At 42.9% G+C, this 24,441-nt stretch overlaps 1 protein-coding gene across 6 annotated transcripts in view; it reads right to left on the bottom strand.

Moving 5' to 3' along the window:
* Positions 1–987: 987 nt before the first annotated feature.
* The window catches only part of LOC147107654 (POU domain, class 2, transcription factor 1-like), a 148,898-nt gene continuing 125,444 nt past the window's right edge, over positions 988–24,441 (bottom strand). For all 6 annotated transcript variants that reach the window (XM_086006865.1, XM_086006867.1, XM_086006870.1 and 3 more), the window contains 4 exons: positions 23,172–23,280; positions 7,770–8,148; positions 4,443–4,531; positions 988–2,361 (listed from right to left, as the gene is read on the bottom strand). In XM_086006865.1, the coding sequence (XP_085862991.1) occupies positions 2,063–2,361; positions 4,443–4,531; positions 7,770–8,148; positions 23,172–23,280 (876 nt within the window). In that variant the 3' untranslated portion in view covers positions 988–2,062. The remainder of the gene's footprint in view (positions 2,362–4,442; positions 4,532–7,769; positions 8,149–23,171; positions 23,281–24,441) is intronic.

Here is a 24,441-nt window from a genome sequence, read left to right on the forward strand (position 1 = left end):
TTGTATACCTTGAAATAATGTTTTCAACCTCCGTAATATCACGAACACCAGTCTACATTTAGCCATCCAGTAAATTTGAATTGCCCAATGAAAACTGGTTGCACCAGACTCTTGACAAAATGGTTACTACTCTGCAACAATGTAAAGTCCATGTTTGAAGATTCCTTTACCTGAAAAACGACATTAAAAAGTAGAAAATAGTAACTGTTTACCTTTTATGAACAGTAGCAACTAAATTACTGATGCCTATTAACTGCACTCATGCAAACAATGTCATTGGTACAGCAGCTAGGTAAAACTGACTTTGGTTCAAGCTTTAATAGCTGTCCATATTTGGTAGGCAGCCATATTCATTGTTTGCAGTATGGTAGTGTAACCCTACCAATACTGCAATTTTTATGTCTTGAAAAGGAGATAAATATTGTTACTAACAGGGTTAAAAATGGTGGCTGTCATTTTTTTTTAAAGATTAAGAAACTGGTTTAGCTGCATCCAGTTATTGTTACCAGCACAAAAACAGCACTAACCACGTAAATTCCAATGACAAAATTAGTTGAAGTACCTAATTGGTTTAAGTAAATGTACACACTATCTCAGTGCAGCATTATGGGTGAACAACATAGTCAGCAACAGAGCACAGGGATGTCCAGATGAACACTCACTTGATTCAAGCATATTATTTATTGAAGAATCAGTTATATGTTTATCAGGAAAAATTATGTGCTTCTAGACTGAAGAAAATTATACCCCACATTCATTTCCAGTGGGCAACTCGGCACAAAGTCCATATGTAACGGGTAACCAAATGTGCTGTTGTTCATTAACCAATTGGACACAATGGGCAGCGTGGCCACAGTAATCATCTAGCTTGCAATGCAATCCCTGCCCCTCACTTCCACAAGCACACTGACAGAAAATGACAGGCACCATTTTTACTCCATGTGAACTGCAATGCTCTACTCCAGTCCTTTTAATTTTTGGTTTTAATACGCTTACAGCAATGGTTCAAGCCATACTGTGCATACTGTAAGCCTCTTGTCTCACAACAACCCTATTTTCCATTAGATAAACAAACTCCAAACTGAGCCAACATTAAATATGTTACCAAGCTCTACAGGAAACATACATTATCTAGTTTCTATAAATAAATCCGTTTCTGGAAACTAGGTAATGACTTTTCCCCATTGGAGACCACTTTTCATGGTTAGCTTGGTTTGGATTGTAGTTTGCTCATCTCTACCATATTCCATGATGGTTCCAACTGGCTCCAGTATCTGAGCAAAGACAAAAGCTTCACAAGATACCCATGATCCACTGACTATAACGTCTCCTCCATTTCCAGTTGTTCAGCCAAGTGGATCAATATCTCTGATGGTATGACATTTGCTAACATACCCAACCATTACATTTAGGTAGGACAGACATACTAAGCCATTTTAAAACCACCAGTTTGTGAACTTTTGTCTCAATGCATCTATCTTTGAATCTTTCCTACAAAAATAACCAACAGTAAACCACTTTATACAAATGGTGCATAAATCTACAGTGTACCCGACAAGAAACAACCTTTAAAGAAAGGAAACCATTTCAAGAGACATTAGCAAGAAGAAAAAAATAAAAACCCAATGTAATCTTAACGGTATACACAAGGAAAAAAAAGATGCACAAGCATCCCAAGTACAGGCCTGCCTAAACTGTACCAGTTAAAGAAACCCATGCTATTTATACATGATATAAACACCTTTATGAAACAAAAAGGCCTGTACAACAGACCTAATTAAAATAAACACACAATTAAAAAGAACTAATAAAATAGATACTAAGAGGAGACAGAACCCTTGCCTATGCATTGTTAATGACTCCTATATTGTTACGACCGTCTGAAACGATAAATATTCACGTGTTTCCTTTTTGGTAAAAGTCTTTTTTTTGTCATTTGTGACACAATCCTGAAAAACAAGCACGTTAAAAAAATTAGGCAAACATCAGTTTTGCTTTTGCTGGAAGCAGCCACCTACACATCCCATTACTGGATTAAATGATCCACTCTAGGGATTACGTCTCATTGGGCCTTGGTGGTGTTGGTGGCCCCGCCTGCTGAGGTCACAGTGAACGAAGAGTTCTGGCTGGAATCAGCTGACATAGAGGCCATCTGGAGACTGGCGGCATGTCCAGTTGCCCCGGCAGCGGATATCAGGCTTACGGCTGGGTTGCTGGTGAGTAAGGAGAGGTTTTGTGGGTTCAAAAAAAGAGGGGCTGTAACGATGTTTGGAGTACCCCCTGGGTTCGCTGCATTGGCAAACAATAGATTTCCACTGGCATCAAGGGAGGTTATAGGAAGTGTTCCACCAGATGCAAGCGCTGAGAATTAGAGAGAAAAGAACCCAGATTAGAACAAAAAATTGCCTCGCAGAGTTATTAATATCATTTGTATATCGAAAAGGGAAATAGAATGGAAAATAGTACAGGTACTCCTAGTGCTTAGCAGACATACACATCAAGAATATTGCTAAAATTGTATAAGCAACATAAAAATGCATTATTAGATTGTTGTATGTGTTATGCGAATGTGATGAAATGAACATAAAACTTTACGAATTTTAAGTTCTATTCATCCAAATTTTTCCAACTTCATCGAGCACAAAGAAAAAAGAGTAAATTCCAGAATCATAAAATACTGGTACTATCAATGCAATTTTAGTATATGTCAGTTAATTTTATGCTTAAAAGGAGATATTCACTCAGGTACATATTAATTTCTCATATTCAAAGTTGGTTTAATTGACTGTTTAATGTGGGGCTATCACTTTTATGTGCAATTCTTGACCAGTACCAATCCATTACTGAAACAGTTACAAGTACTTTAATGAAAGCAATATAGGTTTTAAAAAATCCATTTGTGGTAACAAGTGCTGCAAGCTTCTGCTTAAAAAAAAGTAACTCTGTACCTACGCTGTGCGATAACACGTTCTACGCGTGTACCAATTTCTTTTGTCTGCTATTTTAGCCGAGGCTTAACCCAGGTTAAAATAGCAGGCAAAGGAATTTCATATGAACATGTTTAACTTTTGTACGCTCTTATTGTTTACAGTTTGATGTGCCTCATGCTGCTTAATTTTACAAATCAATACATGTTACTTTAATGTTCTGGTATCCTGAATCTCCTTCCAACAGATGATTTGTTTATATCCAATGTTTCTATATGAGAACTGCAGATGTTTACAGCATAATCTTTGTTTTATATATAAAAAAAGACAACTAAAGCCTTATTTGACATGGCAAACCCCAAAAAGATCTTTTTCTAACAGAGAAGAGCCTCTTACACGGACAAACAAGAGAAGATCATTAGACTACTCATGAATGATTTTCTTTTAAGGGCAATGCCTCAAGTAATTCTTCCTATGGGAAGATGGCTTACATGCTTGTGTGTGTGGAGGCTAAAGAAAAGCTGAACATACAATTTCAGGTGGTGTGGTTCAATAGAATGTTCAAACACTATTATGCAGCATCATAGGTTGGCAGGTTACAAAATGCACATCACAATACAACAGGTAGGAGAATTGCTCCCTGAACACCCTGGGCAGATATGGCCTCCTGCTGAGAGCCCTTCTCCCACTCCTCCCTCTTCCAGCATCTTGTCCTGCTCTGCGTGCCCTATGCTCATTCTCCAAGTCACGTTGTATTCCAATGGGAAATCCTACTAGGGCAGCCTTGATCTCAGGAAAAAAGTCCTTCACCACCTGCCACACGACTCCCTGTAGACTGTTGAAACTTCAAACAACTATGGAAAGCACCAAACACTTGTAGAATTGTAGCAACAGCCAGAAGAAATCAACCAGAAACTAACCTGTAAGCAATGTTCCCTCTAAATTTAAGGGGCTGCGTGGGTCACTCAAAATACCACGCATGCGCGGTTTTTGTATTGAAATGCCAGCAAGCTGGCTGTGCGGGTTCCCTGGAGCACTGCGCAGCTTACAGGGAACATTGCCTGTAGGTGGTTGATGATCCCTTTAAATACCACTGGTGGGGGGGTCCTTCCTGCTGCTAAATGTATGTTCAGTTGTGCGTGGTTAAGAGTTAGCTGGAGCACTGAGCTCCAAAATGGCTGCGCTGGCGTGGCGTTAAATCAGCGTGCAACGTCATGATCTGCCTGCTCTGCACACTTCTGGTGGACTTTCACTGTGCACGTGCCAATACCCTCACCAATATGGCTTCTGGCGCAATTCACCCCACAAGTGTGCGTGTGCACTGCAGATGCCATTTCGGACCATTAAGGGAACTCGTAGCACCCAAATATTGGGTACTACGGATCCAAATTTTGCGTCCATTGAGTATGTCATTCTTCAACTTGAAAAGCACTGATTTTACAATAGGGTAGCCCACATTCTACAAAAAGATATTCTAGTCTGATACAGGGTATGGCGGATACCCAGGTTACTGACCTTGAATAGTTGCCAGTGTGCTATTACTCATTAATGCTGGACCGAGAGCACCACCAAGACTCCCTGGATTCAGACTTAGTAAGGCACCTCTGTAAAAATGAAAAACAAGTTGATTTTGTGTTTACTTAGAGCATATATTTGACTAATAACCAAGATAAAACTTGAGACTTTCAATATTTATTTATTTTAAAAGGCGCAGTGTGCCTTAAATAAACTTCTAAAACTTTATTGATTTAATGGACATTTAAAAGCTTTAAAAATTAGTAAGAAAGCTGCTACTTTTTGAACTGTGTTGTAATAATCCATACAGGTGTTAATTATTTTTAATTAAGTTACTTGGCCACCATTCTTGGCATATAAATTAATTTCTTCTCACTTCACAGAAAAAGTAAAATGGCTAGTGAAGCTCACATTCAGAGGATGCTTGGGGCCTATTGCTGTAGCTCACTGGTGAAAACAGAAGCATCTCCCTTCTCTGACTGCAATGGGGGTAAAATCTGAGGACAACCTTAATGTCTAGAGCCATGCAAACCAGACCTAAGTTTTTAGTCAACGGCTTGTAGTTAATGCTGTAGAATCTGATCACTGCCCATAAACATTAACAGCATGATCTTGCTTCGGATTAAGTATTGGTGGAGGCTTCTTTAGTGGAAGATCAATTTCTAATACAAACACCTGTACCCGAGGTCCTGCTGCTATTTCATTGCAAGAAAGAAAGAACAAACTCATATTGCCTCAGGACATCCCAAAGCATTTCATAGCCTTTTGTAGTACTTTTGAAGTTGGGTCACTATTGTAATGTAGGGAGTTGGTAAAGATCTAAGGCATCAGTTGGATGAGGTTTGCAAGTTGCAGAAGATGGAGATGCTTTTTTCCCCAAATTGAATTCAGAACAAAGTGAAAGGACTGATTCTGGGACTTCGAGTTCTAAATTATGCAGAGGGACTAATAAAACTTATTTTTGGAGAGATGACAAAGAGGAGCATGATCCAAGTTTTTAAAATGCTGAAAAGCATGGATAGTTAAAGTTGGTCAAATATGGTTTTAACCCTAAAACTTAAACTTGCCACTCCAAATCTTAAAAAATTTGCCAATTTGGAGAGACATCAGATTCAATTTTACACACCCCTTCCTGCTGTAGTCGTAGTGCCACACACTACGCTAGATTCTTCCTTCTCCTCTCCAAATCATACAAGATAAATATATAGAACCAAAATAAAACCAGAGGAAAAAGATTTTGCTGAAATTCTTGTAATACTTGAAAAAAAATTACCTGGTAAATAAAACATTCATCCTCAAGAAATTTAAAAACACAAAACAAAAAAAAACTCAGAGGATAGACATTAGCATCATACTTAGCTGGGCACAGAACTAAATAATCCTCAGATGAGAGAAAGGGGGAAAAATTGAGTTGCGCGCTAGCTTCGCCGAGTTTAGTGCCCCTGTGGCCAAAATTGAATGGTAGCGCCCCAAGAGGGAAGAGGAGCGCTACTGGAGGCGCAAAGCAACCAAATTTCCGCCCCCCCAGTATAGAATTGCAGATATGTGCAATGGATTCCTATCAAAAGCAGTTAACACCATATCGACTTAAAAAAACATCGATGAATATTCAATTCAGAATGGGATCAAAGGCTAGAATACATCTAGATATAGATGATCAAATACTGAGTCTACAGATTGCGTGCTGCTGCACCATGGAGATATCATTTGTGGAATTACAGCAATTAGGTTTGAATAGTATATATTGTAATGTTAGAATGATGCTCCAAAGTTATCTTTATGGGCAGGGGAAATTTCAGACTTTATCTTGGATGTTTTACTTGTGTTTTTTTATTTATTGTTTTTTCATGGCAGTGCATATTGTACACAGTAGAGTGGATTATTCAATTGGTTATGCCCGATGAACGAGCAAAGATCTGTTGAGTTAGATTAAAATTAAGGCTCAATTCTATTATATGGACATCAATGCAATTCCCCAACATTTACACACCTGCATCTGTAGCCAGACACACACATACCTGGCAATCATTAGGTAGCCAAATGCAGAGATGTGCCATCTGTTGCAGGATATATGTAGTGAACATGCACTGTTAGGAAGGCACTACCAATGATGGTATCACTCAAATACACCCTAAAATACTCATCCTCTGCCTCCTTCCAGGCATCTTGCAATGACGTCCAATGCAGAGGATGTCCAGGCGTAGCAAACAGGGCCACCATCCACAATTAGTACACCTCTACTGCATCAAAGGGAGGGCTCGAGTGCTTTGCTGCTCTAACCCTCCACCAGACTCTCCTTACTTCCAAAGTCTTCGCCCCAGCTCAAAAGATCCTTTTTTGGGGGAATATTCTTTGCCCAGTCAATTCTGTAACTGACCTGGAAATGGAAAAGTACCTTTCTACTGAACTAGACCTTGACATACAGTGTGCAGTGAGGAACTGAATTTTGACATTGTACTCAGAACATCCTTCCAGAGAACGAATCCACTGCATTGAGCCTGTGCATCGTGTTTTGAGCAGGCTTCCACATTTTAAAGTGCCTCATTTGCATCAATCACTGGGAAGTACTTGTGGCGGGATGCAACTTGGCCAGTGACCGAGGCAGGGTTGACCACAGTTTCTCTGATTATTTTTATTTTTACTCAAAAGAACAGTGGTAAATGGAATATTGCAAAGAAACCATAAATAAAATGAGAAACTTGGTTAAAAAGGTGAAGGATATTCTCAAGTACTGAAACTATAGGAGAAATCTGCAACCACATTGGAAAAAAAGACAACGGGCTAAGAAATGACAAATGCAAGCTTTTTGTGGCGTGGGAAATAACAGACATTTGCTGTTGATAGCACAAGAAAAAGAATGAGACCCGATTATATACACGAGTGTGTACAGCTTCTTGCTCCCTGCCCCTGAAATTTTTTTTGACATAGGTTGTGTCTCCTTCTCCACCTCATTCCAAATCCAACTAGTACTCCTGATGTTCCCTGCAAATCTGTGATTATGCCTTTCAAAGTGGAGAATGTCAGTTGACTGTCCACGGTCAAACTTCTTGACAGGACAGTGCCCTAGGTGATTATCCCCCAAGTAGGATGATGCAAACCACCAATTTGTACATGGAGGCTATTTGTAATATAAATATAACACCTTATTTATCAAAATGTTGAGTTTTTTTCCTCAAATAAAATTATGAGTAATTCAATTCCCAGCAATGTGCAGGATGAAAACTTTATTCAATGGCTTACTATGGAATATTACATATTAAAAATACACATATTCACAGATAAATTAAAGATGTAATTCATCAGTGATGGAATGCAGTGAAGACTTACCCAGCTGCAAACTGAGGGGCTGACATGAGGCCAGGATTGGCTAGTCCTGCAGCAGCAGCCATGGCAGCTAGGCCTGGATTGGTGGCATGCCCAGCACTAGTGGGTACCTGTGCAGCTGCTGCTTGTAGCGCAGTGGCCGCCGTCTGCAGTCCAGACGCTGACACCATGATTTGGCTTGTGCACAGAGGGTTTACTAAGCCAGTTGAGGTTGTCTGTGTGGTATTTGTATCACTGCTGCTGGACGACTCAGTCACTGAAATGGATGCTGATGGTGAAGGGGTCAGAGACGGCGAAGTGACTGTCGACGTGGAAACTGCAGATGATAGGCCGGTGATTACAGATGCCACGTTTGTAGGAGCTGTCCCTGATGCAGTTGTACCTGGGAGGAATAATGAGAGATATGAATTTTGCTTCCTATTTTACGTTTCATCAAAATACTTCTAAAATGATTCACAGAATAAAATATAGGCATGAGGAAATGAACACTCTCCTTTTGAGGATAATCGTGGAATATTGTTGATTATTGTGTTCAATTTTACACTAATTTTGGTGCAGAACACAATTAAAGAAACACATATCTGAATGCTACAGGGATCAAATTGACAATTATGAACACAAAGGGCTAAAAATTCAGTTTGGGGCGCCAAGCTCGCCTGGGCGCCGGAATTACCGCTGCGTGCGGAGCCACTTGCGCCATCCGGATATTCAGTTTCTGTGCCCCAAATGGAAGCGGGCCGCTAAACGAGGCTTCCCGCGCCCCGCTTGGGGCGCTGAAACTGAATATCGGCGCGCTAAGGGCCGCAGTGCCACACGCTGCGGCATGGCACGCTGCGGTACTGCAGGCCTTCCTCCCACTGTTAAGGGGGAGGTGCCTGCAACAGCGCGATCCCCGCTCGCGAGTGCCGGCAAATGAGCCCGGCACCAAGGAGAAGTGCCGGGCTCTCGGGAAACAGCCGGCAATGCCGGGGGGGGGGGGGGGGGGTGTAGGAGGCCGGGGACGGAGGTGCGGGCAGGCAGGCGCCGAAAAAGCGGCCGGCCGCACCTCCACCTTAACTAGCGCCACAGGTAGGCCCCTGTGTACCGGTCGCTATTTGCAGCCGGCACGGAGGAGGCAGGCGCGACCAAATATGGCCATCGGGGCGATAGCGGGGCGCTGCGCACACCGATGAAGTCATCGGTGGCGGCGCAGCGCTACAGGCTAACGCCGCCATTAGCGCCCCGCTAAATATCGCGATAGGTGTGGCCAGTGGCGCTAAAGCCACTGAGTGCCCTCTTTGGGCGCAAACTGGTGGCGCAGGCCACTGAATTTCTAGGCCAAAGTTGCGACTAAGTTTCCATGGATAAGGAAACAACTGCGCCCTTCTTTCTCTGAATGACAAGAGTATAATGTCTAATTTTCCACGCTTCAGCATAACAGAAGTTATTGATCATAATTCCATATTTTGTAAATTCTTGATTTTAGCGGAACCAAGCACTGGGATTCATTTCTAGAGGGACAGAAGTTAGGTTAATCGTGTATCGAACCTAGGTTAGACCACACTTGGGAGTACTGTGCACAGTTCTGGTCTCCATATTATAATAAAAAGGATATAAAAGGCAACTGGAGGAGGTGCAAAAAAGATTCACAAGGATGATACCAGAACTGAGAGGATATACGAATCAGCAAAGGCTGTACAGGATGGGGTTCTTTTCTCTAGAAAAGAGAAGGCTGAGGGGTGATGTGATAAGAGGTCTTTAAGTTTATGAAAGAGTTAGATAGGGTAGATGTAGAGAAGATGTTTCCACTTGTGGGGGTGACCAAAACTAGGGGCCATAAATATAAGATAGTCACTAATAAATCCGATAGGGAATTCTGGAGAAACTTCCTTTACCCAAAGAGTGGTAAGAATATGGAATGCGCTACCACAAAGAGCAGTTGAGGCAAATAGCACAGATGTATTTAAGTGGAAGCTAGATAAGCACATGAAGGAGAAAGGAATAGAAGGGTATGCTGATAGGGTTAGATAAAGTAGGGGGAGAGGAGGGTCGTGTGGAGCATAATCGCCGGCATAGACCAGTTGGGCCGAATGGCCTGTTTCTTTGCTGTACTCAATGTAACTATCAGAGGAGATCCTGAGTGTTAAAAATGCTAATCTACCTAGTGTCCCACATTTGTCGAACCTCCAAATAAAAAATAAATATATCAAAGTGGTGCTAACTGCAGTCAGGTGATGAAAGTTCTCATCACTCTTAGCTGTTCGGTTCTGGCACCAAAGTTTAGTGAAAGCAGGCAAATGGCTCCAGCCAGCTGCCTCATGATAATCAAGGGAAGAACCTTCCACAAACTGAGCTAAGATACGGCTAGAATAGCTCCCAGATAGCTTAATTGGTTAGGCATCGACTAACTGAGACACACAGACATAAGAAATAGGAGCAGGAGCAGGCCATTCGGCCCCTCGAGCCTGCTCCGCCATTCAATGAGATCATGGCTGATCTTCTGCCTCAACTTAATTCACCGCCCTATCGCCATATCCCTTGATGCCCTTACTAGTCAGAAATCTATTGACTTCTGTTTTGAATATACCCAATGACTGAGCCTCCACAGCCCTCTGGGGTACAGAATTCCAAAGATTCACCACCCTCTGTGTGAAGAAATTTCTTCTCATCTCAGTCCTGAATGGCCTACCCTTTATCCTGAGGCTGTGGCCCCTGGTTCTAGATTCCCCAGCCAAGGGAAACATTCTCCCAGCATTGACCCTATCAAGCCCTGTAATAATTTTGTATGTTTCAATCAGATCCCCTCTCATTCTTCTGAATTAAAGAGAATACAGGCCTAGTTTACTCAATCTCTTCTCATACGACAGTCCCGCCACCCCAGGAATCAATCTCGTGAACCTTTGTTGCACTCCCTCTATGGCAAGTATATCCTTCCTTAGGTAAGGAGACCAAAATTGTACACAGTACCCCAGGTGTGGTCTCACCAAGGCCCTATATAATTGGAGTTAGACTTCTTTACTCCTGTACTCAAATCCTCTTGTAATACCATTGCCATTGCAATTACCAACATACCATTTACCTTCCTAATGGCTTGCTGCACCTGCACATTCACTTTCAGTGACTCATGTACAAGGACACCCAGGTCCCTTTGAGAATCTGCATTCCCCAATCTTTCACCATTTAGGAAATACTCTGCCTTTCTGTTTTTTCTACCAAAGTGGATAACTTCACATTTTCCATCTGCCATATTCTCGCCTACTCACTGAGCCTGTCGAGATCCCCTTGAAGTCTCTTCACATCCTCTTCGCAATTGACACTGCCACCTAGCTTTGTATCATCAGCAAATTTGGAAATGTTACATTTAGTCCTCTCATCCAAATCATTGATATAGATTGTGAATAGCTGGGGCCCAAGCACTGATCCTTGCGGTACCCTACTAGTCACAGCCTGCCATCCTGAAAAAGACCTGTTTATCCCTACTCTTTGTTTTCTGTCTGTTAACCAATTCTCAATCCATGCTAGTATATTTCCCCCAATTCCATGTGCCCTAATTTTGTTCACCAACCTCTTGTGTGGGACCTTATCGAAGGCCTTCTGAAAATCCAGATACACCACATCTACCAGTTCCCCTTTGTCTACTTCACTAGTTACATCCTCAAAGAACTCCAATAGGTTTGTCAAACAGGATTTCCCTTTCATAAATCCATGTTGACTCTGCCCAATCTTGCTATTAGTTTCTAAGTGCCTGGTTATTGCATCCTTTACAATAGATTCCAGCATTTTCCCAACTACTGATGTGAGGCTAACAGGTCTGTAGTTCCCCATTTTCTCTCTCCCTCCTTTCTTAAACAGCGGGGTTACATTTGCTATCCTCCAATCTGCAGGAACTGTTCCAGAATCTATAGAATTTTGGAAGATGACAACCAATGTGTCCACTATTCCAATGGCCACCTCTTTCAAAACCCTAGGATGTAGGTCATCCGGTCCTTGGAATTTATCGACTTTTAGTCCCATTAATTTTGCTAGTACTGTACTGTTTTTTTTACTAATAGTAATTTGTTTAAGTTCCTCATTCTCGCCACACCCTTGGTTTTCTCGTATTTTTGGGAGATTTTGTGTCTTCCTCCGTGAAGACAGAAACAAAGTATTTATTTAATTTCTCTGCCAGTTCCTCATTCCCCATTATAAATTCTCCCGTCTCTGACTGTAAAGGACCTACATTTACCTTCGCCAGTCTTTTCCTTTTCACATACCTATAGAAGCTTTTACAATCCGTTTTTATATTTTTCGCTAGTTTGTGCTCATATTCCATTTTCCCTTTCTTTATCAATTTCTTGGTCCCCCTTTGCTGATTTCTAAAAAGATCCCAATCCTCAGGCTGACTGCTTTTTCTGGCAACTTTATAAGCTTCCTCCTTTGACTTAATACTAGCTTTAATTTCTTTTGTTAGCCATAGTTGGATCACTTATCCTTTTGGATTTTTATGCCCTAGAGGAATATATGTTTGTTGCAAATTATGCATTATTTCCTTGAATGTTAGCCATTGTATGTCCTGCCCAGACAAGGAAAGTTCCAGATTTGATTCCTGGATTGTGCCAAATTAACTGATTTCATTTTAGACAGTGATAGGCCACAACTATCTCAATGCTCCAGTGTTAGGGAGAAATCACCCAGGGTTCCCACTTTTGACTGCACTCCAGCAACCCCTGGAAACGCACATATGCAGACCATGGGTGATTTGAGCTGTCATACTACTCATTGTTGAACAGCCTGCTTACAGTTGTTGTCTAGGCTCACATGAAGAATGGCTGCTTGTTTGAGATCCTGGAAGGCCCCGAGCAGCTGTGGAACCATACCGCAGTGAAGAGTCAATTTCTTGAGGTGCCTGTTTTATATGGGCAGTAACATGATTGGGTGTAAAAGTGGAAATGATAGAAAATTGGATGTATAATGTCAGCACATCATTACCATCTCAGTTCCAACAGCAATATCCAAATATGGGCATGTAGTTTCCCTGGCTGATACAATCGACATCGTAAAATGAGGGGGAAGCTGAAGTAGACCAGATTCTCAGTGGCTGGGCTTCCTCCCATTTAGCACTGGTACAACAGGCAGCTGGGAGAAAATGGAGGCTCAGGATTTTCATTCCTGTTCCTACCAAAGCCATAAAAATCCAATATGCGTTCTCAGAAAACTTTTAAAAACCATTATCACACTGTAGCAAACTGAAGCTGCAATCCTTCCTCAAACTCTACGTTCCTCGAACTCTGGCCTCTTGTACATTCCCCACTCTTTGCCCCACCACTGGTGACTGTGCCTTAAGTTGTCTAGGCCCTACCCCCAGCAATTCTCTCGCTAAACCTCTCCCGCTTCTTTTAAGACCCTCCTTAAAACCCACATCTGACAAAGCTTTTAGTCAACCCTCCTAATATCTGATGAAAGGTCATCGACCTGAAACGTTAACTCTGTTTCTCTCTTCACAGATGCTGCCTGACCTGCTGAATATCTCCAGCATTTTCTGTTTTTATTTCAGATTTCCAGCATCTGCAGTATTTTCTTTTTATCTCCTAATATCTCCTTTGGCTCAGTGCTAATTTGTGTCTGATTACACTGCTGTGAAAGACCGTGGGACCTTTTTTTTTACATTAAAGGCGCTATGTAAATTCAAGTTGTTTCAACACACTGAAGAGGTGGTCCTTTAAACGCAGTGAATAGAACACTTCCTCTTGGTGTTATAGACCATTAAAAGTAGCTTTCTTTGACACTAATAATACACAACCACCACCTTCTGGAACTTCCGTTGTTCTTAGCCAACCCTCTCAAGAGCCATTATTCATTAGGTTTGTCCACGTAATAGCCACTGCCTTCATGTGAAGCAGTGAGATATTTCAATGGGATAAGGCACTACACAAGTCCAAGTTTTGTGTGATCTTGTTGATCAGAAGCGTCATCAGAAGATTATTTGTTTAAAACAAATAATACGGATCGCATTGGGGCTTGAATAAACAGTGCATCATTATGCTCTCTATGAAGTGCTGAGCCAAAAGAACCAATAAATCCATCAAATTTACATCTGCATAACATCAAAGCAGCGCATTGATGACAGAGTACACTGCTTGATTATACTATACTGGTCCATACCCTCACCCCTCTGATGAAAAACATATTCACTGAAATCATTCAAGGTCTACAACAACAACTTCCTGTATTTATATAGCACCTTCAACGTAGTAAAACATCCCAAGGCGCTTCATAGGAATGTTATCAAACAAAATTTGACACCAAGCCACATAAGGATATATTAGGGCAGAAAAGAGGTAGGTTTTAAGGAGCGTCTTAAAGAGGAAAAAGAGGTAGAGAGGCGGAGAGATTTAAGGAGGGAATCCCAGAGAGGTAGAGGGGTTTAGGGAGGGAATTCCAGAGTGGCGGAGAGGTTTAGGGAAGGAATTCCAGAGATTAGGACATTGGTAGCTGAAGGTACGGCTGCCAATGGTGGAGCGATTAAAATCGGGGATGCGCAAGAGGCCAGAATTGGAGGAGTGCAGATGCTATCGCAGAGGGTTTGTAGGGCTGGAGGAGATTAGAGAGATAGGGAGGGGAGAGGCCATAGAGGGATTTGAAAACAAGGATGAGAATTTTAAAATCGTGGTGTTGCTTAACCAGGAGCCAATGTAGGTCGGCGAACACAGGGGTGGTGGGCAAACAGGACTTGGTGCGAGTTAGGACACGGGCAGCAGAGTTTTGGATGACCTGAAGTTTACGAAGGGTCGAAAGTGGGAGGCTAGCCAGAAGTGTGTTGAAACAGTCAAGTCTAGAGGTAATAAAGGCATGGATGAGGGTTTCAGCAGCAGATGAGCTGAGGCAAGGGTGGAGTCGGGCAATGTTACGGAGGTGGAAATAGGCGGTCTTAGTGATGACGTGGATGTGTGATCAGAAGCTCAACTCGGGATCAAATATGACCCCAAGTCTGGTTCAGCCTCAAGACAGTTGCCGGGGAGAGGGTTGGAGTCGGTGGCTAGGGAACGGAGTTTGTGGCAGGGACCGAAGACAATGGCTTCAGTCTTCCCACTATTTAGTTGGAGGAAATTTCTGCTCATTCAGTCTGACAATTTAGAGACAGTTGCGGGGTCGAGAGAGGTGCAGGTGAAGTATTGCTGGGTGTCGTCAGCGTACATGTGGAAACTGACACTGTTTTCGGATGTCGCCGCCGAGGGGCAGCATGTAGATGAGAAATAGGAGGAGACCAAGGATAGATACTTGGGGGACATCACAGGTAACGGTGTGAGAGTGAGAAGAGAAGCTATTGCAGATGAATCTCTGGCTACGACTGGATAGCTAAGAATGGAACTAGGCGAGTACAGTCCCATCCAGCTAGACAATGGAGAAGAGGCGTTGAGGAGAATGGTGTCGTTAACCGTGTCAAAGGCTGCAGACAGATCGAGAAGGGATAGTTTACCTTTATCATAGTCACATAGGATGTCATTTGTGACTTTGATAAAAGCAGTTTCAGTACTGTGGTGGGGGCGGAAACCTGATTGGAGGGATTCAAACATGGAGTTCCAGGAAAGATGGGCATGGATTTGGGAGGCGACAGCACGTTCAGGGACTTGAGAGGAAAAAGAGAGGTTGGAGATGGGGCGGTAGTTTGCAAGGGGTCAAGGTTTGTTTTTTTTGAGAAGAGGGGTGATGATGGCAGATTTGAAGGGGAGGAGAGAGAACCATTAACAATATCAGCTAACATGGGAGGGAGGGAAGGAAAGAAAGACCTCATGACGTCCCAATGCGCTTTAGTCAATGAAGTATTTTTTGAAGTGCAGTCACTGTTGTAATGTAGGAAACACGGCAGCCAATTTGCGCACAGCTAGCTCCCACAAACAACAATGTAATAATGACATGAAAATCTGGGTTTTTTTTTTTTAGTGATGTTGATTGAGGGATAAATATTGGCCATGACACCAGGGAAAACTGCCCTACTCTTCTTCGAAATAGTGCCATGGGATCTTTTACATCCACCTGAGAGAGCAGACGGGGGCCTCGGTTTACTGTCTCATCCGAAAGACGGCACCTCTGACAGTGCAGCGCTCCTTCAGTACTGCACTGGAGTGTTAGCCTGGATTTTTGTGCTCAAGTCTCTGGTGCGAGAACCCACAACCTTCTGACTCAGAGGCAAGAGTGCTATCCACTGAGCCACAGCTGACACACCGGTGGGCATGGGGAAGGGAGGTAAGCGGCTGAGGCAGCTGAACAGATGGTTTAAATCTTAGTGACAAAGAAGTCCATGAGCTTCTAAACAGTGTTAAAGTCGGGAATTTGGAGAGAGTGGGAATTCGGAGCACTGGAAAAAAGTTCTGATGAAAGGTCATCAACCTGAAACGTTAACTCTGTTTCTCTCTCCACAGATGCTGCCTAACCTGCTGAGTATTTCTAGCATTTTCAGCAATGTATCCAAGTTTGCTGACGATACAAAGCTAGGTGGGAAAGTAAGCTGTGAGGAGGACACAAAGTGCCTGCAAAGGGATATAGACAGATTAAGTGAGTGGGCAAGAAGGTGGCAGATGCAGTATAATGTGGGGAAATGTGAGGTTATTCACTTTGGTAGGAAGAATAGAAAATCAGAATATTTTTTAACTGGTGCAAAACTATTAAATGTTGGTGTTCAGAGATTTGGGTGTCCTCATGCAAGAAACACAGAATGCTAGCATGCAGGTACAGCAAACAATAAGACAGACAAATGGCAAGTTGGCCTTTATTGCAAGGGGGTTGGAGTATAAGAGTAAGGAAGTCTTGCTACAATTGTACAGGGCCTTGGTGAGACCACACCTGGAGTGCTGGGCAGTTTTAGTCTCCTTATCAAAGGAAGGATAGACTTGCCTCGGAGGTGGTGCAGCGAAGGTTCACTGGATTGATTCCTGGGATGAGAGGGCTGTCTGATGTTGAGAGATTGTGTAGAATGGCCCTATACTCTCTGGAGTTTAGAAGAGAGACTCTATTCTAATGAGAGGTAATCTCATTGACACTTACAAGATTCTGAAGGGGATTGACAGGGTAGACGCTGAGAGGTTGTTTCCCCTGGCTGGAGTGTCTACAACTAGGGGGCATAGTCTCAGGATAAGGGGACAGGCCATTTAAGACCGAGATGAGGAGGAATTTCTTCACTCAGAGGGCTGTGAATCTTTGGAATTCTCTGCCCCAGAGGGCTGTAATTTCTGAGTCTCTGAGTATATTCAAGGCTGAGATAGATGGATTTTTGGACTCTAGGGGAACCAAGGGATATGGAGATCGTGCAGGAAAGTGGAGTTGAGGTCGATAATCAGCCATGATCTTATTGAATGGCAGAGCAGGCTCGAGGAGCCGTATGGCCTACTCCTGCTCCTATTTCATATGTTCTCATGAGTGCCTCGTTGGGCCCATCGGAGGATGCCAAGAGAGGCACAGAGGGAAGCTGGAGGCTTATCTACGAGGGAGTCAAGCATGGGAAAGCAGGAAGGTGGAGCAGTGATGAAGGGTTGGGGTAGGGATTTGGGAGGGCAGAGTACCCGAGGGGGGAGAAATGAAAGGAAGCATGATGACAGAAGAGAGGGGCCTAGGAGGGGTAAAGAGAAATTAAGTTAAAAAAATTAAAATTGGAAATAGTAGTGATGGGCTCGGGTCTGGAGCAGCAGCCAAAACATGCACACGAACGGACACAGAGAAAACTCAAGTTACACAGGCCTGGTTATGTAGCAATTATTAGGATACATATATCCTGGTAGTAAACGGGAAACAGAGGGGAAACAATAGGAGGGAGTCCAGAGTTGAAGTCAGAGGTCCCGTGGTGGGATAAAGTTGACGTAATTAGGGTGGAGTTGGCATGGAGCCTCGACGAACTGTTGACCAACTTCGGAGACAAGTGTGGCGGGCAAGTGAAGTCCAGAAGCTGTTTGAAGGGTAGAGTATCGGAGGATGCACTGACAGCGATATTTCCATGGGAATGAAGATCCAGGTGGTGTGCAAAATCATCGCGAGGCAGGAAAAAGAGTGGCGAAGTTGAAGGTCACCATAAGATCCAGAAGCGGCAGAGAAATGCACTTCAGCCCAGGAGCGTGAAACTCTAGCCAGGAACCAGACTTTTCTGACGAAAGGTCATCGACCTGAAACGTTAACTCTGTTTCTCTCTCTCTCCACAGATGCTGCCTGACCTGCTGAGTATTTCTAACATTTTCTGTTTTTACACCAGACTGTAGCTGAAAAACCAGTAGGCCAGTCATAGGCTCAGCAGGTAACAGCAATGGTGGGGAAGGGCTGTAAGCTGATAAAAGCTACTTTAAAATTGAAGCATCTGAGCAGCAGATCAGAGACACAGCAGCTGAGTCTTACGGTGTAATCCAGTGCAGAAGTGTAGTCTTGATGTCCAGAGAAGTCCAGGAATTTGGAAGCCAAAATTAAGAAAAAATCCAATGGTCACTGAGGAAAGCAAAGAGCAGGCATGGTCGGGAGATGGGTAGTGGCAGTTTAAACTAGCAGCTAGCTTGTCGTTGGGGCTAAAATGTGCCCACTATTATAGCCGGGGAAACTTAAACAGTGGAAGAGAGGAGATTGGCGGAGAAAGGGCAAAGGATGGCCCAGGATAGAAGTGCACAGTAAGGAGCTCCCTAGAGAACCGACAGCCCAGGAGTCATCTTGAATCCAACTAAACTGCTCAAAACTGAAGGTTATTGATGTACCAGTATTGCACGGGGATGAAAACACCCTCTGCAAGCAAGGAAGCGGATACTAATGTTAGCCATAGCGACGGAAGCTGTAGATAACTAGGAAAGAAAGTGTAGGTTATAACTACCAGTGTAGAGTGAAGGCTCCTTGATCTACAGCAACTTCTCAGGACAGATTCTGCATAGGCAACCAAGTTGTGAAATCTTATACTGCATTGCGTAAAAAATCCCACAAAGATGACTGCTGCATGTAGGCTGATGATATTTGAATCATGGACTACACATATGCTGGATTCCACCTGAATTTTTAAATTTTTTGTGGATCTATCCTATGGAACCGAAATAACAGAAGACATATGCTTCATTGGAGCCTGCTTCTAGACTGGACATGTTGAGTATAATTAGAATTTTTCCCAATAGAACATTAATCCAAACTACTCCAGCAGTCTTATTACTTGCTGGATGGCCGCCTTAATTGACCTACTAGTAAGTATTTCATCAACCAGCTATCCAAGTATCACCACACTTGCAGACTACTATCACAAAGAGAAATATGACAACCAAACTAGGTGGTGAAATCAGGCTAAACTTGACCATTCTGTACTGATGCAACTATCAATTTTGAATCTCAGACACATCCTGCAAGATCCCATCCGTCCTGTATAGAAATGTGTCTTTTTGATTGAACACAGAAACCAGCTCCCTGGTGTGAAAAATCTACACTAGAGTTCCCACCTTGAACTTGTCTTTCAGCATGGAAGACATCAAGGTTTAAAGCTCTGGATTGCTCAGAACTCCCCCTCCCCCCCAATGTATTTGGGTACTGCAAAGTAACTGGGATAAAAGTTGAGTTTTCCAGGCCAAAAGAACCTTTTCCATAGCACAGCAGAAGCAATTTCTGCACCTTGCAGTTTAGAAGATTCCTCAAACTATGCTGAGAAAATCACTCCCCTGAATTTCACAGAAGACCATGTAAAGTGCTACCTCATTGGGCGGTCACCTTACCCATGTATCCAAAAGTAGTAGCTGCCATTCCCTGGAAAATGTAATTTTCTTGTAGAAGTCTCTTCTACCATAGAGAAATGCAAAGAATTGGAATCACTGGATTAACTGGGTAGAAACCTTCTATAGTTTTTACACTTTATTAGCCACCCTTGTGATACTTTGTCCCTAAGGCAAACCTACTTAGGTAAAGTAGCTTTCCTCTGGGTGCTATGCTTATTCAGCTGGACACTTAGGGGTTAAAGCAAGGAATGATTATAAGCTTTGCCAATGCTTTTACTGAAGCTATCCATTCTGGCATCCACATTTCACCTAACAATCCTGTAAAAGTAGTGGCATTAGTTTTTTCTGCCATAAATGGCAACGGATAATTGCCCATGGCAAACTTTCTAGCCCTCATGACCAGGACAGCATGCTGCAATATTTGTCTCAGTAGATTCCTAATTATGAGAAGAATGTGTGCAGCAGCTGAGTCGATCTGGTTAATTTGCCCAGTGCCTTGCAGCTTTCCATATGCACTGGAGGACTACCCTGTCAGAAAGGTTACCCACTAGCATCTTTTTTGTTGTTAGAAATGATGCATTTTCCACACACAAGGAGTAGGCACAGTGATTCACATCATCTGGGGAGGAATGACATTTTCTGATATGCTGACATCACCTGTATGTCTCTATTCTTTCTGTAAAGCATGCATTTTTAGCTAATTGGCTTTGAGCCAGCTTTTTCAATGAAAAGTTCATAGGCCTCAAACAGCTCGTTAAAAACTTAGCACATTCCACATGGAACTCCAGAGCTCTAAGCTCACTGGAACCTACAATGATGAGGTTGTAATTAAAAGGATGAACTGACAATCTTCTCTTCAAGATAGCAACGAGAGACTACCTTTTGTAGTAAATTAGAGTGAAGTCTAAGGTACTGTTAATCAGTATGCCATCACATTAGGTTAATCAGAACCTGAAATTTGGTAACCAAAGCCACCAATAAGGCTCACATAAAATGTGATCTATTAAACATCTCTTGAGCCTATAGCTTGAGAATCACACATAGATTCAGAGAAGGACCAGTGGGACTCAGACAGGCTTAAATTTCCACACAGCCTTTACAAAAAGTGAGACAAGAATGTGATCCCCAAGGGAGCTAAATGGAAAGGGGTTAAGGAATACCACAGCCAATATAATATGAAACCTGTTTTAGTTTTAGGGATACCAAGTAAAGAAGGTCTTACAAAATAATTGAGATGTTGCAAGACAACAGATGAAGCTGTTCAGTAGAACATCCTAATCATGGAGAGTTTCTCAGAAACATAGTGTATCTGCTACTGCAGAGAGGAGCCCATGGCCCAAGAATCATTGGCGTTGAAAAGCCAAGCTGTCAAATAGAAACTCAGCAGGGTCCGAATGAAGGTTCTGATCAGAGAGTTGATAAAGGAGGGCCCTGCTATAATATAATAAGGTTGGACAAGCATTGCTCAATTCTAGGATATTGGACAACTATGACTTCTGATGCTGAGTGGGCTACCAAGAATTTTTGAATCATCTGAGGAATTTATGAGAGAATGAGGAAATTCATACAACAGGTATACAGAAACATTCACTGCCAGAAAAGGGATGCTTTTTTAAAGTTATTCGTTCACAGGATGTGGGCGTTGATGGCAAGGCAACATTTATTGCCCATCCTTAATTGCCCTGGAGAAGGTGGTGGTGAGCCGACTTCTTGAATCGCTGCAGTCCCTGTGGTGAAGGTACTCCCACAGTGCTGTTAGGGAGGGAGTTCCAGCGACAATGAAGGAACAGCAATATATTGCCAAGTCAGGATGGTGTGTGACTTGGAGGGGAACTTGCATGTGGTGGTGTTCCCATGCGCCTGCTGCCCTTGGCCTTCTAGATGGTAGAGGTCACAGGTTTGGGAGGTGCTGTCGAAGGCGGCTTGGCGAGTTGCTGCAGTGCATCTTGTAGATGGTACGCACTGCAGCCACGGTGTGTTGTTGATGGAGGGAGTGAATGTTTAAGGTGGTGGATGGGGTTCCAATCATGCAGGCTGTTTTGTCCTGGATGGTGTTGAGCTTCTTGAGTGTTGTTGGAGCTGCACTCATCCAGGCAAGTGGGGAGTATTCCATCATACTCCTGACTTGTGCCTTGTAGATGGTGGAAAGGCTTTGAGACACTCGCTGCAGAATACCCAACCTCTGACCTGCTCTTGTAGCCATAGTATTTATGTGGCTGGTCTAGTAAATGGTGACCCCCAGGATGTTGATGGTGGGGGATTCGGCGATGGTAATGCCGTTGAATGTCATGGGGCGGTAGTTAGACTCTCTCTTGTTGGAGATGGTCATTGCCTGTCGCTTGTGTGGTGCGAATGTTACTTGCAACTTATCACTCCAAGCCTAAATGTCGTCCAGGTCTTTCAGCAGGCGGGCATGGACCACTTCATTATCTGAGGGGTTGCGAGTGAACTGAACACTGCAATCATCAGCGAACATCCCCACTTCTGACCCTATGATGGAGAGGTCATTGATGAAGCAGTTGAAGATTGTTGGGCCTAGGACACTGCCCTGAGGAATTTCTGCAGCAATGTCCTGGGGCTGAGGTGATTGGTCTCCAACAACCACAACCATCTTCCTTTGTGCTAGTACAAAAGCAAAATACTGCGGATACTGGAAATCAAAACAGAAAATGCTGGAAATACTCAGCAGGTCAGAGAGAAACAGAGTTAACGTTTCAGGTCGATGACCCTTCGTTGGAACTGGAAAAAGTTAGGGATGTAACAGCTTTTTAAAGCAAGTGTAGGGGCAAGGAAAGGGAGGAGGGGAGGAAAGAACAAAAGGGAAGGTGTAATAGGATAGAAGGCAGGAGAGATTAAAAGACAAAAGGGATGATGGTGCAAGACAAAAGGAGATAGTAATAGGACAAGTTAAGAAACAAAAGATGACTCTAGATGAGGTGTAAAGGGCAATGGCAGAATCATCAACAGCTGCCATGTGAGAAAAAAAGAAAAAAAAAACCAAGGCAGCTGTTGATGATTCTGCCATTGCCCTTTACACCTCATCTAGAGTCATCTTTTGTTTCTTAACTTGTCCCATTACCTCTCCTTTTGCCTTGCACCATCATCCCTTTTGTCTTTTAATCTCTCCTGCCTTCCATCCTATCACAGACCTTCCCTTCTGTTCTTTCCTCCCCTCCTCCCTTTCCTTGCCCCTACACTTGCTTAAAAAGCTGTTACATCCCCAACTTTTTCCAGTTCTGACAAAGGATCATCGACCTGAAACGTTAACTCTGTTTCTCTCTCTGCATATGCTGCCTGACCTGCTGAGTATTTCCAACATTTTCTGTTTTTATTCCTTTGTATGACTCCAGCCTCTCAATTATTGCCCTCGAACAGAAGGAGAATTGCTGATGTCCAATGACATATGAAACATGTCCAATGATAGATAGGTAATCCTGAAATGTTCAGCGAATATCACAAATGGATGAACCACCCAGAGAAGTTGGACTATAACCTAACCATGTTGGCCATGACACTACTCACCAAGCACCTTGCACGGAAGTCAATGCTGATGGATCTGCTAGTTTCAAAAGAACAGTATTCTAACACACTGTGCCACTTGGTATCAAGAAGGCAAAGATCTTCATTCCCTCTGTCTCAAATGGATTTAAAATCAAAGATAATTATATAATGTTGAGCAAACTGCACCACATAATCCCTGTATACAGTTGTTTAATTAGCAGCAACTTCTTACCCGAAATGCTGAAGCTGGTCACACCAGCACTGGATACAGGCATCTGCATTGCATTTACAGCCAGAGTAGTCGGTGTACTACTTGTCACGAGGTTACTAGTGCTGGCCACCTATTAAAAAAACATGTAATCCAGTCATTCAGCACCATTTTATAATATTAACCTGTAAGGCAGAAACAAACATCAAATTCTAAATTATTAATAATTTATGAATAATCAGGCAAATCTTTTAAAACAATTTAATTGCCAAACTACAATTTTTTTTGATAGGAGATGATGAGTTGATTATACTGGGGCAATCCTGAATTTCACAATACTACAGTAATATGTAGGTCAGTTAAGGAGTGCAACAAAAACTAAACATTTTTGTCTATGGTGTATTACTTCATTACTGTGCCTTGGATGATCCACAGAATACCAAGGGTTAATAATAAGTGCTGATGGAAACACCCCCACACCAGTCCAACCCTTTTTCTCCCCTCCGATGACTTCATAGGAGCCAGAAGTAGGCAGGGCCAAGCTGCGCGCACACCAGAATTGAAGCAACCGTAAGCTGGCCCATTCCGAATGTCATGCTCACAAGAGGTTGAGAGCCTCCTCGATACTAGGAGCCTCGTTCAGGCAGTCAGCTGGCACCCAAGGGGATACTATTGAAAAAATGCACTAGAATAGGTAGTAAAGAACACACATCTACTAGGAAGGGGAAGCACTGTGGTAAGTAGGCACTAGGTACGGAAACATTACATTTTAGGAAATAAATATGACACTGTAGTTGCTGCATTTATTAAGTTTCATTTGTGAGGCAGGAATAAGAAATATTTAGAGAAGAGGAACTATGTAGCTGGTAGATAAGTAGGATGGGTTTGCAAATGGCATTGATTCTTATTTATTGCAGGCGATGGGGCAAATAGTGTTTGCTGAGAGTTAATATATTCATGAGAAAGTATTGTGAATTAAAGCCAGAGCCCCCTGGAAACATCATGAGGCAAACTCATTCAAGCTGATGGTGATGATCACTGGCAGTTCTGTACCAACCCTGGCGTGTGTGGCTACAGGGCTTCCTACATAAGGTTGTAGAGCTCTCCAACTACATTCCTGCCTAGGAAGGCACTGCTCTACTGTTGGGTCCAGAAAAGTACTGCCTGTGGAGCCAATAAGATTCTTCAGGTAGGTGCTCTCCTCCAATGATGATGTCTCACTTCTCTGGCATCCAGGAGTGCTTCCTATTTATCCTCCTCTTCCTCCACATAAGCATGTACAAGGGTAGGGCAA

Source organism: Somniosus microcephalus, chromosome 14 (genome assembly GCF_052327205.1).
Source record: "Somniosus microcephalus isolate GS21.2 chromosome 14, FLI_Smic_1.0, whole genome shotgun sequence".
NCBI lineage: Eukaryota > Metazoa > Chordata > Chondrichthyes > Squaliformes > Somniosidae > Somniosus > Somniosus microcephalus.